This window comes from Saccopteryx bilineata, chromosome 2, assembly GCF_036850765.1.
Source record: "Saccopteryx bilineata isolate mSacBil1 chromosome 2, mSacBil1_pri_phased_curated, whole genome shotgun sequence".
NCBI lineage: Eukaryota > Metazoa > Chordata > Mammalia > Chiroptera > Emballonuridae > Saccopteryx > Saccopteryx bilineata.
The window spans coordinates 144,302,473-144,319,318 of NC_089491.1; the positions used below are offsets into that span (position 1 = coordinate 144,302,473).

The 16,846-nt window shown below is 33.0% G+C and overlaps 1 protein-coding gene across 1 annotated transcript in view; it reads left to right on the forward strand.

Annotated features, from left to right (window-relative positions):
- Window positions 1–16,846, forward strand: part of MUC19 (mucin 19, oligomeric) — a 154,335-nt gene that overhangs the window by 12,316 nt on the left and 125,173 nt on the right. The window contains 19 exon segments of the mRNA XM_066254398.1: window positions 151–274; window positions 1,652–1,787; window positions 3,135–3,227; window positions 3,979–4,063; window positions 4,406–4,543; window positions 5,246–5,395; window positions 6,297–6,391; window positions 6,817–6,943; window positions 8,657–8,903; window positions 10,963–11,015; window positions 11,114–11,214; window positions 11,454–11,605; window positions 11,921–12,059; window positions 13,077–13,181; window positions 13,276–13,470; window positions 14,199–14,438; window positions 14,512–14,668; window positions 15,618–15,743; window positions 16,125–16,266. Coding sequence (XP_066110495.1) covers window positions 151–274; window positions 1,652–1,787; window positions 3,135–3,227; window positions 3,979–4,063; window positions 4,406–4,543; window positions 5,246–5,395; window positions 6,297–6,391; window positions 6,817–6,943; window positions 8,657–8,903; window positions 10,963–11,015; window positions 11,114–11,214; window positions 11,454–11,605; window positions 11,921–12,059; window positions 13,077–13,181; window positions 13,276–13,470; window positions 14,199–14,438; window positions 14,512–14,668; window positions 15,618–15,743; window positions 16,125–16,266 — 2,605 coding nt within the window.

The following is a 16,846-nucleotide window of genomic DNA, read 5'->3' on the forward strand; positions in this document are numbered from 1 at the left end:
ACTTGGAGTAACTGCTTAAACATAAATTACCATTTTAAGTGCCTGTTTGCACTTTAAAAAGCTAGCTCAACAGTGATTTCAAAATATACTACTTGAGAATTTACTGATGTTTATATAGTTTTGAGATTAATCGTACATAATGTATTCTAGGTTATCTTCTGGATGATATTGGAGAGAAAGGGACATGTGTATTAAAGGCTAAGTGTCCTTGTGAATCTAATGGAAAAGTCTATCTGTCAGGAGAAGTCCGACAAGGTCCTTGTGGTTCTCAGTGGTATGTGTGTCTTTTTTGTCCACATTTTGTCCATAGTAAGAAAATACTAATATTTTCATCTAATTTGAAATAATCCCTAAATTTACCCTTAAAATAAACATTTTAGAAATAAAAAGAAGCCTCTTGGATTTTCTGTGTTGATATTTTGTCTTATATTTTGAGGAATGTTTCGTGTGTTATTTGTATTAAATATGTAAGCTTTCAGTGTATCTTTAGAAGAAAATATTTTTTACTCACTGAAATAGTGTTTTGAATAGTGATCCAGTTGGTGGTTGCAAATATAGAGCAAAGAATAATAAAAAAGTATGGTTACAATAATAAAACAGCAGTTATGCTGATTACCAAGAATATTTAATAAAATGTACAGAGACAACCCAACACTTTTGAAATAATTTTATATGAGGCTAGACTAGTGAAGGTGTAATTAATTCAGAGTTGATTTTATTGTGCCGAAAATTAGTGTAGACTATTTCTCTTTGAATAGTTAGTTTGAGTCTTCCTTTTGAGTGCAGCACAATTTGCTAACAAGAAAGATTTTTCCATTCCTTATTATAACTTTTCTCTAAAACTCTAAATTTCTGCAGGACCCTAAAACACTTTTCTAAGAAATGTCTGATGTCCTTCTGGGGAAATAATTTGACTCAATGGAAACCAATCTATTATTTATACTATAATATTTTCCCTATAAATAAAAATGTTTATTGGTATGATAATAATTTATTAATAATTATGAATAATAATAGCTATGATTTATAAATGTCCAAAACAGTGATGTCCAAGAGAAATATAATGTGTCACAAATGTTACTCACATAACACTTCTTAGTTGACAAATTTTACAAAAGCAAAAGAAACAAATGTGGAATTAATTTCAATTCTACATTTTATATGTCCAAAATATAATAATTTCAACTTAAAATTATTAATAATTGAGAGATTTTTATAATTTTTTTACACAATCTATGAAGTCTGTGTATATTTTTCATTTACAGAAGATCTCCATCCAGACTAGCCACATTTCAAATCATCAGTAGCTATATGACTGTACTGTATTGGACAGTACAGGTCTACAATGTGGCCTATAGCAGGTGTTTTAATAGTAGTAGTAAAAAATGCTCCATTTGAACAAACCCATGAAATTCAGTTTACAAGTTTTTATATATTTAATGCAGGCAGATGTAATCATTTTATTCAATGGAATTCATGTCTTTTAAAACACCAGGATACTACCATCAGCGAGACATTTTATCAGAGCTGAGATGTTAGGTGGGGAATGAGATGTTAGGTCTAATAATACTTAACTTAATGTTTTAGTGTAAGAGGTGATTTTTTAAAAACATGGTTGATGACCATTAATATAACTGTTTCATTTTAACAGCACATGTCAAGAGGCAAAGTGGTCTTGCACAGAAGCATTGTGTCCTGGAAGATGTAAGGTGGAAGGAAGTTTAATTACTACCTTTGATGGTGAAAAATATAACCATCCTGGAAACTGCCACTTTTTGGCCATTCATGTATGTAATAGACTGGAACACTTGAAAAAACTGATACAGGACCCAAGCTATATTTTAACCAATTTGAAACACAATCTTCATTTTCAATTACTATTTAAAAATATAAATAACAAACAGCCCTTAATTACTGGTTATATATTTCAGTATCTGTTAGCTGTCACATATTGACCTTGACAGCCAGTATTACCTGTGCTCTTTAGAAATTCCTGCATAAAGAAATCACCTGTCGTCATTAATAATTTTTTTAAATACATTGAAAAATTATTGTTCTTCTACTTTTCTTAGCATGTGTTCTCTAGTGGCTCAAATGAAACTATATTTTACATTTGATAAAGCATCTTTCTCTTTCATCATTCTTCCTTTACATTTATTTTTAGTTTTTATGATATAATATTATCAGTATGGTAGAGGCTATCCTGATATTTAAATTTTTCAGTGTTAAAATTTTACATAACTCGAATTTCAAAAGAGAGGGATTCCATTTTGTAGCTCGTGTCTTTAGTTAGCATGAAAATGAGTAAATATTTTTAGTCTTCCTGGTAAGAAAGAAAGAGGTGCAGAATTTGTGATTTCTGAAGTGAGACATGTGGGTCAATGTCCAGGAATCTGAGAAATGTAGTGGCTGTGGGGCTCACAGTCAAGTTTTTCAAATGTTCTTTCCTTCTTTTTATGCCCCTCATGTAATCCATGAGGATAGGGGCCTGGCAAAGTAGAAGGGAAATAGGACAGAATACGTGGAATATTTGCTTCTTACACTTTAGAGACTCCTAGATCTTAAAATGAGAACTGGAAGTCAATGCTTGAATGAATCACATTATGTTTTTAGAAATTAAGTATTTCTCACATCGGATTTAATCAGACATTGTGGATTTTCCAGAGAATAAACAAGCTAGGTTGCCTCTAATACCCGTTGGTCTCTATAATGCAGCACAATTCCCTTAGAGGAGAAGACAAAAAGTAAAACTAAAGGAAAAGGCAATGACTATGAAAAACCACCAATCATAGACCATAGATAGAGCTGATGGAAAATACTAGGGCAGTGTGTAAAGCTCTTGGAAATTTTAGACTATGCCATGGACTGAAGTAGGTTCTATTTTCAGAACAGACTGATTGTATATGGGTATTGTGGTGACAGATGGAGACTAGATTGTAGGTCGTGAACATATAATGAAATATGCAGATGTTATATTATTAAGTTGTATGCCTGAAATATATATAATGTTATCAACCAATGTTACCCTGATAAATTTAATTTAAAAAACAAAATGCAAGCATGCATTGTGAATTAATCACATAATAATAACAACATTTTAAGAAACATTTAAACGAAATGCATTTTTTTAACAGGATAAAGACTGGTCTGTTAGTGTTGAGCTTCGTCCGTGTCCAAGTGGTCTGTCGGGAACGTGCTTAAATAGTGTTACACTCCTCTTGAACTCGGTAAGTCATCAGCTTCCCAAGGTTTATTCAGAACACAATCAAATCAATACTTTAAAAATTCAGAGTTTTTGAGGTTGAAGAAGAGAGGCTTTATTATGTACATTAAAAACGCAAACAAAATTATACAGAAAATTAGTAAAGTCTCTGGAAGAGCTGGCTAGTTCCAAGGATCCTTAAATACACTGCTCACAAGAATTAGGGGATATTTCAAAATGAATATGAAGTGATAAACTACCCCCTAATTTTTGTGAGCAGTATATATAAAAATGACCATAGACACACAGCTAATGTGCTAAGTATAGATAAATTTTATGTGCTTATGAAAGTACTAAATACTCTGGATCATTTAAGAAGGCAGTTATATTTGTTTAGAATTTCATGTATGAGAAACTAACATTATAAGTGGATATCGACATAAATGAGGCAGGAGAACTACCAGCTTGGTGTCTGGCACTCACAAGCTGTTTGAACTTTGTAAATCCAAGTTACCTGCTAGGATCTTAGTGTTCTCATTTACAAATGGGGGCTGAAGAGTCCTCCTCTACATCCCCCTCAAAGAGCTGGTATGAGAAACAATGAGGCAAAGTATGAGAAATGCTTCAAGATATTCTATATTTTAGATATTGAAAAATTAATCCAATAAAATTCAACATGTTTATATGGCACAAAATTTCAGGTTCACATGTTATATACATTAAATAGAATAATATTGTAAAATAAATACAAACTAACAATATATTTTTAATTTTAGTCTGGTTCAGTTGACAAATATATATTCAACAGAGATGGAACAGTCACAAATGACAAGATTGGGAATCAGGGCCATTACTATTCAGGTAAGTTTGATAATGCTATTTAAATGAATGTAAGAGGCATTTATTTATTCAAATTTTAATTGTATTGGGGTATACAGCACAATCAAATGTCAAAATAATCTAGAGATGTTTTCTCTCAACATATGTACCCTGATTTATCAATGTCACTGCATTAAATTTAATAAATAAATTAAAAAAATATTCCACCAAAAAAAAAGAATGCAAAATAAAGATAAGATTCATTAAAAAAAATTTAATTGTATTAACTGTTTCTGTTTTTAACATATGTTAAAGAATAAAAGCATTTTAAAAATGGTTTCATATGTTAATCATTACTATTAATGGTAATAATTATTTTAACAGACAAAATACAGATATTCAAAGCATCTTCCTCATACTTTCAAGTAGAAACATACTTTCACGTAAAAATGCAGATACAAATTGTTCCCGTGATGCAACTGTATGTTTCCATGCCACCCAACCAATTCACAGACACTGTAGGTAAGTCCTCTGTCAATGTTTTTATTTCCAAGGCTTGAATGTGACCATCATTTAGAGTAATTTTCAGTTGTTTTGTAATGACATTAAACCAGAAAGTGTTTTTATTTACTTATTCTTCCTTTTCATATTGCAATAAAATGATTCCAATTTTCTTTTTATAGTAAGAACAACTTTATTACAAAATCTATTCCCAAGTGATTCTCAACAATTTAAACATTTTAAGGTTTGAAATTAAGGCTTTTATTAAGTGATATTTGATCATATGTTTTATATACTTTTGTTAATATCTATTAAGGTTTTGAACTGTAGAAGAATAAGTGGAAATATTATGGATATAAATCTTTTGAAAATTATGTTTCAAATATAAGCTACATTATAACTTGTTTTTCTGCCAACAGATAATATGGTCATATTTTTCACTGAAGGTTTTCTTATTATAGACATCAGCTCTTTTTTAAAAAAATTTTTATTTAGAAAATTAAATTTAACATGATATCAGCTCTTAATAGTGTCATTGATGTCAAGTAAAAACAATTATGGCAAATCCCATGGTTACTCATATGTATAAAGACTAAGATCAACATATATTCTTAACTTCTATGGTTTTGATTTGAACAAAGAACTGAATATGAAGTAAGCACCTGAGTCCAAAAAGTTGAGTAAGTAAAGAGATGTTAAACTTTGTCCTGTGCTCTCTCACAGGGCTCTGTGGTTCCTATAACAACCGAGCAGAGGATGATTTCATGTCAAGTCAGAATATATTGGAAGAGACATCTCAGGCATTTGCTGACTCTTGGGAGATGATGCCCTGCCCTAAAGGGACCCCAGCTTCATGCGTCAGTATAGAAAAAGGTAATAATGTTCATTAGATGCCAAACTCTGATTAAATATCAGGTTCTAAGAATTCTGTACTTATTCTGGTAATGACAAGAGACAATCAGATAATCCTAGTTTCTACATTGTTCCCTGTCTGTCTCATCCTTCGAGGAGAGAGCAGAGAAACTCTCAGCAGTCTGGCTGAGAGTATTCCTAGCAGAGGCATCTTTCATGGAGGGTGGGAGGTCATCTCAGTTGTTTTTTTCTATACACATTCTTTCCTTTCTTATATAGTTTTCTCCATAGTTACAGAAAAATAAAGTTAGAAGAGATTTTCAGATTATTTGGTATATTATTCTTTTATCTGAATTTAATCATGGAAGTGATCATTGCCTGAAATAGTGAAACTCACTCAAACCATTGAGCCACTTAACAATAGAGCTGTAGTAGATCCAGGTCTCCCAACTACTGCTGTGGAATCTACTGATTGTACCAAACTCCATATCTACCTTCTATTAAGAAAACTTACACTTGAATGACAGGGGTGAGAGGATAGTGGTGTTATGGGGGCTTCATTGACCTACTTGTCAACACAGACATGGATGTAGATTTTAAATTAAAAGGCACCTCAGTAAAAAAAGCTGGCTCCCTTTTACTATTTATGTATACAAACTGTATTTCAGAAAAAGGTTAGCTGATTCAATACAAAAGTCAAAGCTAATAAAGAGTTTTGCCTCTTTGGTTTCAAGTATTTCTGATTATATCACACTATTTTTTTATATAGTGATAAAATATTCAATTTATTATAGCAAAAACACTTTAAAAACATAATTGCTTTGATAAAGACAAAACTCTGTTAAATACTTATACTTTGTCTTTCAATTAAAAAATTATGATGTTATTAACACAATTTTTGGGTCCCTTCACTTCCTTCCAGAAAGGTTTGCTGAAAGGCACTGTGGAATTCTTCTTGATTTAAATGGGCCTTTTGCTTCCTGCCATCCCATTGTGAACCCTAGAGTATACCATGAGGTACGTGAGGATCTAACATTAACGACTTTTTTAGGATATACTTTGATAATATCAAAAGAAGTAGGTAGATATTAAAGTTTTTGATAAAACCATTGACAATAGGTTAAGATCTGTGTTTAAATTTAACATTAGAGTCTACTAATTTATTTGTTAGATAATCCAACTTTTACTTAAAAATGTAACTCCAAATGAGAAAAATCTTGAATGATTTTCTTTCCATCTTTTCTAAGCTCTTTAAAAACTCAGTTAATCACTGATTTGCTGTTTTGCACACTTTTTAAAAGAAATAGTTCTATAAGTTTCAAAAACAATTTGTTCTTCAGGGAGGAGTGGTGATGAACTGAAACATTTTACTCAGTTTATCTGTTCTTCTGAAGATATTCACAATGTAAAGTAAATCAATAAATCTGTTTCTTATTTTAAAGGAATGCAGAAAATACACTTGCACTTGTGAAAAAAGCCAAGATTGCCTGTGTACAGTGTTAGGCAACTACGTGAAGGCGTGTGCGGAGAAGGGCACGTACATAGTGAGATGGAGAGAGGGACGATGTGGTAAGAGGATGAAGGCTTATAATTCTGCTTCCTTCTTGATTTTATTATAGTGTGTGCGTTTAGGCACATGTATACAAATTTTCACATTGTTCTTTCAAAGATGGTTTTCTGTTTCTGTTACAGAAGGGACTGTTAGTTGCCAGAGGCCTGGTTTCAAACAATGTGCCTCCTGGTCCTGGGGAGGGGAGGGTGAGTTTTAGGCACTAGTGTGGCATTGTGGAAATCAGTGTGACATCAGGCAGCAGGCACTGTAGAAATCTCTATCCTCCCAATACTGCATTTATGCTTTTGGGGATTTATACCAAGAAAAATAATATTAATATAAAAATATTAATAATGTACATTATAGTTTTCCAAGTATATTGATTGTTCAAGATCCGTGTTCCCCTTTTTTGGTAATAAAATCATGATATTCATTTTAGAGCCAGCCTCATCCATTGGAGTAAATCTTATTAGAACTACCAATCAAAGCAACCCATCCTCCTGACAGACAAGGGATTAGCATGTGATTTAAATAAGGTCATTCAATGTCCAGATATATATCTTAGAACAATCCTTGCATTTTTAATTCTTGAGTTATTTCTTTATCTTTATTTAATATGTTCACATTTAAACAAGAACAGAATATATATGTATTTATGTATAAATACATATTTCTGCTCAATTATTATATACTGAAATTTAAATAATGTTCTGTATCCTAATGCATTTCTAAATGATAATCAAATATTAATAACATTTATAACCAAATAAACTTAAATCAGTCTGTTAGATGCTCAACTATCCTATTTATAAAACTTGCCTTGTTTTGTAATACTCACTGCACTATTTGAATGAAACTTTAGAAAATACTTGATTTAAGAAAGTAATACATTGTAGGAAATCATCTCTCATAGATCATAATTAATACCTCATATACTATCATATATCCAGTCAGTCAATGAGTTCTGTCAAGTTCACCTCCCAAATTTCTCTAATATCTATTCATATCTCTCCATCTTTATTGCCATCAACCTAGTTTAAGAAACCATTAGTTTTTTCTCCTTGGTGACAGCTATAAACTCCTTCACTATTCCTCTTGGTTCCCTCTAATCCATTTTCTACAGAGACATCAGTCTAATCCTTAAAGTAAAACCAAATAAAGCTAACCTGATCGGGTGACACTCCAGTCTAAAACAAGGCATTGGCTTGTCATGGCTCTAAAAGACCAAACTGCTAATGAGGTCCCTGTCAGTTCTAACTGCTGACTCTGTGTCAGGGCTTATCACTTCTATTTTTTTTTTTACTTGCTGTTTAAAAAGAATTTCCCTCTCTTCTAATTTTGGCTGTTCTCAGACATAGAATTACCTTTTTCTAGGCTGCCTTTATGCTGTAAGTGTGTGCTCCCAAATAGCTTTCCATCTTGCTTCTCTGCAGCACGTAACACAAGTAGCCTTTCCCCAGCAATATAACCCGTATGAGAGCAGCATATTGCCAATCTTGTTCATGGGATTTATACCCAGAAAAATATATAAACATATAATAGGGACTCAATATCGACCAAAAAAAATTAAAAAAACAAACAAACAAAGAACACCAAGTACTTCTTTGATTATTTATAATTTCAATTATAAAAAATTTACTATAATGTCTATATTCATCAACTTGAAGTAAAGTTGCTAATAATTTTTCTGGATACAAATGTGTTTACTTTTTTTGCCCCTACATCAACAGATCACTCTTGTCCGAGTGGCCTAGTTTTCAAGTACAATGTAAAAGCCTGCAATAGTTCTTGCCGATCATTGTCAGAGAGAGATAGGAGCTGTGATGTAGAAGACGTTCCTGTTGATGGATGCACTTGCCCTGATGGGATGTACCAGAATAATGAAGGAAACTGTGTTTCAAAGTCTAAGTGTGACTGCTACATGAATGACGAGGTCATAAAACCAGGCAGACTCATCCATATTGATGACAATAAATGGTATGGACATGACATATAATTGTTATGGCTTTGAAATCCAGGGACTGTCCTTTTCAGAGAAATAGTCTTTTGCTAGTATGATGTCTTCTTTAGACCTATCATATTCTTTATTTTGTACTTCTTACTAAGGTTGGTTATTCTCCCTTTTAACCGGTGTTCACTGCATCATCATCTCTATAACTGATTTATCCTTTGGTTTTAAATACCAGTAGAAGAATATTTTAGCAGCTCCTACATTCAAACAAAGCAAAATAATTTTCTATTCAGACGATGCTTCTCAGTTGTTTCTCAACATTTATCATTCAACGAACACTTACTAAATAAATATCTACTATGTGCCAGGCTTTTTGCTGAGTGAAATGAACAAATGGATTAACATTGTCTTGGACTCGCAGAGTAGGCAGGGTGCTGACTATAGTGAGGAGGTTTGTGTACTATTACATGGTAGCAGAAAGGACCTGTTGCTACCTGAAGAGATAAGAAAACTTCTCAGAGAAGACCAGCATTTGAGTTTTCCTAAGGGATGATTTTTTTTTCTAGACAAAACTGGGCTGTAAAGAGTGATTTGCAGTGAACAATGCGCTAATGTAGAAAATGCTTGAACAAACATGCGTGTGTAGGTGGTCGTTGTATAGACTGGGCTGGAAAAGTAGACAGCGGCCAGATCATACTCAGGAATTTAAACCTAGTTCCTGGGCAGAAGAAGGAGTTGAAGAATTACGATTTTGTAATGGCTGCAGAGGTTGTGGTTTAGGCAAAGTAATTTATCCATAGTCTAATTCCATAAACCAACATAGCAATTCTTTTTTTGTTTTGTTTTATTTTATTGAATTTATTAAGATGACATAAATTAATAAAATTATATAGGTTTAAGGTGTTCAATTACATAATACATTATCTCTATATTTTATTGCACATTCACCACCCCAAATCAGGTCTCATTCCCTCACCATTTATCTCCCTTGTACTCTCCTCTACCTCCCTCAACTCCCTTTCCCTCTAGTAATCACCATATTGTGTCTGTGTCTATGAGTTTGTGTCTATGAGTTTTTGTTTTTTGCTTAATCCTTTCACATTTTCCACTCAGTCCTCCAACCCGTTCCCTCTGACAGCTGTCAGTCTGTTCTCCGTATCCACTCAGAAATAAGTGGACATAGCAATTCTTAGTGACATCACTGCAAAATGAGGTAGCCATTCCAAAATGCTTTGGATGAACCTCTGTGTTTTCTTTATTCCGTGAAGCAATCATTTACCAGTGAATGATATTTCTTGGCTATTTAAAAGGAAAGTATAGGTAACAACTTTTTTCCATCAAAGCATGCAAAACATTTGGTTGAGGTTTTAATAATAATTCTTTCTCTGTATATGTTGGTGAGTCAGTAGATTATCTTTTTATTAAAACTTAGGCTTCCTCCAAATTATGGTTTTCTTCAGCATGACCATATTGCAGACCCCCGTAAACTCTTACTGGCACTACTGTGAGAGCTAACTTTGTTGTTATTTGCCCCGTATCTCTCTGTCTCCTGTTTCCTATACTACCGCTGGAATGTCTAACCTAAAACACTATTCAGATTGTGTCACTTAGCTGCTCAGAAACTTTAACAGTGACACTTAACTGAAGAATAAAAACAAAATTACCTGTCATTTAAAACCATTTAAAATCTGGCCCCAACGACTTTTACCACTTCTTCCTATATTACATTCTACCTTCTGTCCAAACAAGTCATTGGACAGAAGAACCTTGTTCTTTGCTGCCTCACAGCTTTGCATCTTATCAGCAGTCCCTGTTGAATCTTGCTCATTCAACAAGCTCCAGCCGTCTTTGCCGTGAAGCTTTCTTTGACATTTCTACATCTTTGTTTGTATTTTCTTATAATATATACAAGTCTATATATCTTATAACTTGGTACATTTGCATCTTCTGGGGACTGTGTCTCATTCGAACTACAACTTGTGATAAAACAGGTGGCTCATGAATGAGATGTAAGTTGCCGTAACAGTGTATGAAGATAGTGTCACTGAAATTTGATGTAAATGTATCATTTTCTTTTATTTCCAGTGTCTGTCGGGATGGAATTCTTCTTTGCCAGACTCCCATTGATTTAACCCTACGTAAGTGTTGAAATCATGATGAAGTCTTAAGATGCCCATTTCTGTTAAAAATAAGTAAATCAAGAGGCTCTGGATTAACAACTTTGTTTATCCTGCAGAGAATTGCACTGGAGGGGCTGAATATGTTGACTGCAGAGATCCTAAGGCACAGAGAAGAGTTGACAGTACATGTAACACTCGGAACATACCTAATTTTGATGTAAGTAACATGGCATCAGAATTTAGCTCTTTAAAAGTTTTCATAGTTTCAGGGAAGAAAAACTGGAATGCCAATGGAAAATAATTACAAGGTCATACTACTTAATGTGTATCATTTCAACTTGTCCATTGTGACTCTAAACGCATACTTGGAATATTTATGTATTGTAAATGAATGCTGATAATATGATGTATTTAGAGTGGTGCCTTATGGTATCTATTTTCTATTTATCCCTGTAGGACAACTTGCCTTGCAAACGTGGGTGCTACTGTCCTGGAGGCATGGTTCGAAATTCTAAAGGGAACTGTGTCTTTCCTGATGACTGCCCCTGCTCTTTTGGTGGACAAGAGTATGACCAAGGGAGTGTCACCTCAGTTGGCTGCAACAAATGGTGTGTAGTAAAGGATTAGTATTTTATTTGTTTTGGATATTAGTAAGTGTACAGTCTGCTCTTATTTTTATGGGAAAAGAGAAGTCATATTTTGGGATAAAATATAATGGTCAAATGTATTTAGAAAAAATGCTGTTTTCCTAAATAGAAACTTTATATAGCATTATATGTGATGAACATCATAAAATATAATGAGGACAACTGCAAAATTTAAATCAATACGAAACATGGTTTTATGCTTTTTTACAAAAACAGTATGAGTATATAAATCTTGAAATAATATAATTACCACACTCTATCATTGCCTTCTTTTAGTACTTGTATGAAAGGATCTTGGAGCTGTACACAAAACGAATGTCAAACAACCTGCCACATCTATGGGGACGGTCATGTTCGATCTTTTGATAGAAAAACATACAGCTTTGATGGTCTCTGCCAGTATTCATTTGTAGAGGTAATTGCAAATGTGTTACCACAGTTTTTCTATATTTCTCACTTACTTATTGTATATGAGCTCTGGAAAATTTTATTCTCTAAATGTGAAAAAATTTTTTTGCAGGCTCCTTCTGTGTTTCTTAAAGGCAGTGAAATGTAACAAAGTAATGCTGCTGACTCTGACGCAGTTGACCTGGGTTTGAATCCTGGCTCTACCATTTCTCAGATGTGTGACTCTGGGCACATTCCTTAACCTTTCTTTGTCTCAGTTTGCTCAGCTATAAATTGGGAATGGAAATAGTCCCTAGTTGAAACCAAACTAGAAAAAATATTGGAGCACATACTAAGTGCTTAATAAATGTTAGATATTATTTCAAGAACAGCACTAACAGTAACAATGACAGCATTTAATGAGTATTTCTTTGCCAAGAAAATGTACCTATTTTGTTATGTTTAATAACCACAATACTGAAAGGCTGTTAGTAGTATTCTTATCATTCGGATGAAGAGATGGAAGGTAGAGAGGATAAGCAATGTCAATTACTAGGTAGAGAACTATATTCAAACTTGACCTGTCTGATTCCAGAATCTGTTTGTTACAAACATCTAAGCTTCTTCCTCAAGAACATCTAATGGTTGACATTGGGATTGTTTTGTTTTTATGCAATTGCTTTGATTGACTCTTAAGTTTCATACAAATCACTGAGGAAACAAATCTACCTTCAACTACTTACAGCACCTAGAAATAGATTTATAATTATAAACTTATATAATTTAAACAATTATATATCTGTAGTATAATTCTAAACCTGTATAAAAGTAATGAGAAAAGGCTGAGTCAGAGCAAGGTAACTAGTTTGTACTCCAGCCTAGGCTATTATTGTCTTAGAAATGCCATAACCTTACATAACAAATGCAGCGTGTGGTAATTTATTGAACTGAAGGTGTCACTGAGAAACACTTGTCTGATACAAATATTGTAATTGTGTTCCATGTCCCTGATATTAATGAACTTATTATAATTTAATTTTTAAAGGATTATTGTGGTCGTGAAAATGGCACATTCCGTATTTTAACAGAAAGTGTCCCCTGCTGTGAAGATGGGCTCACATGCTCAAGAAAAATCATAGTTGCTCTTCAGGTACAGTGCTGTTTTTCTTTATTTACTTTGCCTCTTAGCCTATGAGTGGCTGAGTAAAACTGATGTAACTGTAGGTACATCTTTTCAATTATAGGATCAGAATGTGATCTTGCACGATGGTAAAGTAACAGCAATCAGAACTACAGAAAGTAAGGAATGTGATCTTGGTGGACACGCATACTCTGTACATACCATTGGCCTGTACTTGATTCTGAAATTTTCTGTTGGAATAACCGTGATTTGGGACAAAAACACAAGAGTGTCTGTTATATTGGATCCACGCTGGAATGTATGTACATCACTAATAAATAATTACTTGGGAAGCAAACTTATTTCTGTTACTGAGAATTACAGACGTATTTATAGCTAGAAACTGGGAGAATGGTAGTCTCTGTTATAGACAAGCCCTCCACATGTGTTCAGTCTTTGCATGCAATGCAATATGAAATATAATCAAAGATGATAGAATCTGCTGAAAAATAAAGGTGATAAACCTGGAGCATTCTAGTTTAACCATATTTAGTTAGTAGAAATTATTACATAATTCAATTTTGGGGTAGTTGGTGTAAATATTAGATGTATTCCCAAGAGCAAATATTCTAAGAATCTAAGAGTATACTCAAGTTTAATTTGAAGCTAGTGAATAAATTATTTTTTAATTCTTAAGGTATTTATCTTAGTTAATACTAAATCATTTTACCATATAGGATGTCTTGGATTAAATGGAGGCAGAATCTTATCCACAGATTCTGGTCTCCTTTCAAAATTTGAAATTTAAAATAGATTCATGATTTTATCTATCTATCTATCTATCTATCTATCTATCTATCTATCTATCTATCTATGTATCTATCTAATCATTATTTATTTTTCTATATGTATGTCCCTAGTACAACTCACTTATTAATTTACCTTTCTGATCTCATGTTCCTATATATTCAGGTATATATATATATATATATATATATATATATATCATTCTCTAATAACATTAATTTTCTTTTCTGATCTATATAGGGCAAAGTGTGCGGTCTTTGTGGAAATAGCAACGGTGATCTTAAGGATGATTTCACAACACGCTACTCATCATTAGCTACTGGAGCTCTGGAATTTGGAAATAGTTGGAAAACTACTCAAGAATGTTCAGACACAGTAACTCAAACTTTCCCATGTGACTCAAACCCATACTGCAAATCCTGGGCTGTGCGGAAATGTGAGATCATCCGGGACAGCACCTTCCGAGACTGCCACAACAAGGTAGCACGGCTCTGAGAGCCATGACCTGCACATGGGTTTGCTCCCAGACACTCACTCCTTGTCCTCTGCCTAGGTGGACCCCACGACCTACTACGATGCATGTGTGGAGGAAGCCTGTGCATGTGACATGGAGGGGAAGTACCTGGGATTCTGCACGGCTGTGGCTATGTATGCCGAGGCATGCAGCGCCGCTGGGGTCTGCGTGTCCTGGAGAAAACCTGATCTCTGTCGTAAGTGAAGTCCATGAATGGTTCTTTGACAACATAATTAATAGAATTGTTTTTATAAATATATATTCTTAGACTTAGAAAGGTTTAAAAACATGTTGATGGAAACAAATACCTATTTTTTTAAAACAGAGTATCTGGCATACCAAATTAAACTCAATTTTAGTTGCAAAACTTTTTGTGATCACAGGGGAAAAAATTTTAATGGAAAATAGTTCATTAAAATTCAGATGAGCAATAAACTGTTGCCTAACTTATTATAGTTATATATACTCAAGAATTTAACTCATATATCACTTTGGTTGAAGTCTTCACTCATTATCTTGAAAACTTTTATAGAATACTAGTCAAGATAAACTGTAACATAAATGTAAACTGAATCTTGATATATATGGAAAGTGGTAATTTTAGTAGTAATCAGTCAACTCTTCCTGTTAAATGAAAGTGTTATGAGACAATATGATAAATGACCAATGTGAAAATTGAATCCTCATTTATTTCAGTTTATTATGTTCAGCATTATATGATATTGAAGTCTTTAGTTACCTCATTTTGGAACAGCTATTTCTATATTTTAAAAAATCTAATTTTCCAGAAGTTTGTTTTTCTAATTTAAGTTTGACCATTAAAACCATGAATCTAGATTATAACCTAAATTATCTCAAAAGGGGAAAAATTAGTGTTTACCTTTCACCTCAAACAACTATGAGTTAAGATGTCAAAGAAAATGCTATTTTGATTCTATTTGCTCCCCCCTCTCTTTTTTTGTGAGCTATTTTTTATTTATATAACAATTTGGATAAATTCAAAGGAGGCTGATAAGACAGAATGAAATACTTTAGTTTTGCTTTTTGTTACTATCTTTCAAAATCCCTCTTAGAAATGCTTTGACAAGTGATAGGTGAATATTGTTACATATGAAAAGAAATAATTTGATATCATTCAATTACAGCTGTCTACTGTGATTATTATAATGTACATGGAGAATGTAGCTGGCATTATGAACCTTGTGGGACAATGACTGCAAAAACATGCAAAGATCGAGTTATTGGCCAGAAATTTTCTGCACTTTTAGAAGGTAAGGCAGATATTAATAATATCCATGAAGTAATAGTTCAAATTATATTGATATTTTAAAACTTGAAATTGTTCCTAGTTCCTGACAATTTAAAGTCTTATATTTTGTAATTTAATAAATAGTTATCTTTATTATGACATTAATGTTTCCACATTAGAAACAGTTCTTCTACACATAAATTATCTGTTTAATGAGAGAAAAGAGAGAGAGGAAGATACAATGTTACAATCCCATTGCCCATTGTCATTCTTAAGAATGTGATGTCACTTTGTTATCATCTCCTTTAGTTCATGAAATCATTTAAGTAACTTTATAAATATAGAATGCAGTTTGATCAGTGTCAGTAAATAAACACACACTGGGGGTTGTATTTGCACACAGGTTGCTACGCTAAGTGCCCAGAGAGTACTCCTTATCTGGATGAGAACACCATGAAATGCGTCAGTTTGTCGGAGTGCAGCTGCTTCTATAATGATGTCATACCAGCAGGTGGAGTGATCCAGGATAACTGTGGAAGAACATGGTACATTCTCTACTGACTTTATAATAAGCAAATTTGTTTCTTGCATTTTCATTTAGAAAAAATAATTTAAAAATATGCAGGTAACTTTTAACTTATGTCTAAATTAGAAGGCCAGATTAAGGTTTAGTTTTATATCAGTTAGATATTTTGTATGTTCAGTAAACACACATATCAGCAAATGGTTTGTTAGATCTTATACTAAATAATGCAGAAGACAAGACAGAAAATGTCACTGTGCAGTTTTTGGTAAAAAAGAGAAAGTTTTAATTCTATAAATGTAAGATCATGTTTATAACCTTTTACACAGTGACATGGAAGCAAAGAAGGGTTGTCCATACTAGAGCAGCATGGCTGTTTATATAACATTGTGTTTGAACCTGAAAGTGTGAGAACTAATTATACAGGTTGACTGCAAAGCATCCTTTAAACTCCCAGAACTGCTCAGTAAAATGGTTTGGAATAACAGTATACAGAAAAAAAAAAAAAAAACCCAACAAAAAACAAACAATTTGAATTAATAGCATGCTCTTGGGGAAGTAATTATTGACTGTTGTCTTATTCGGTTCTGTTTTGATTATCA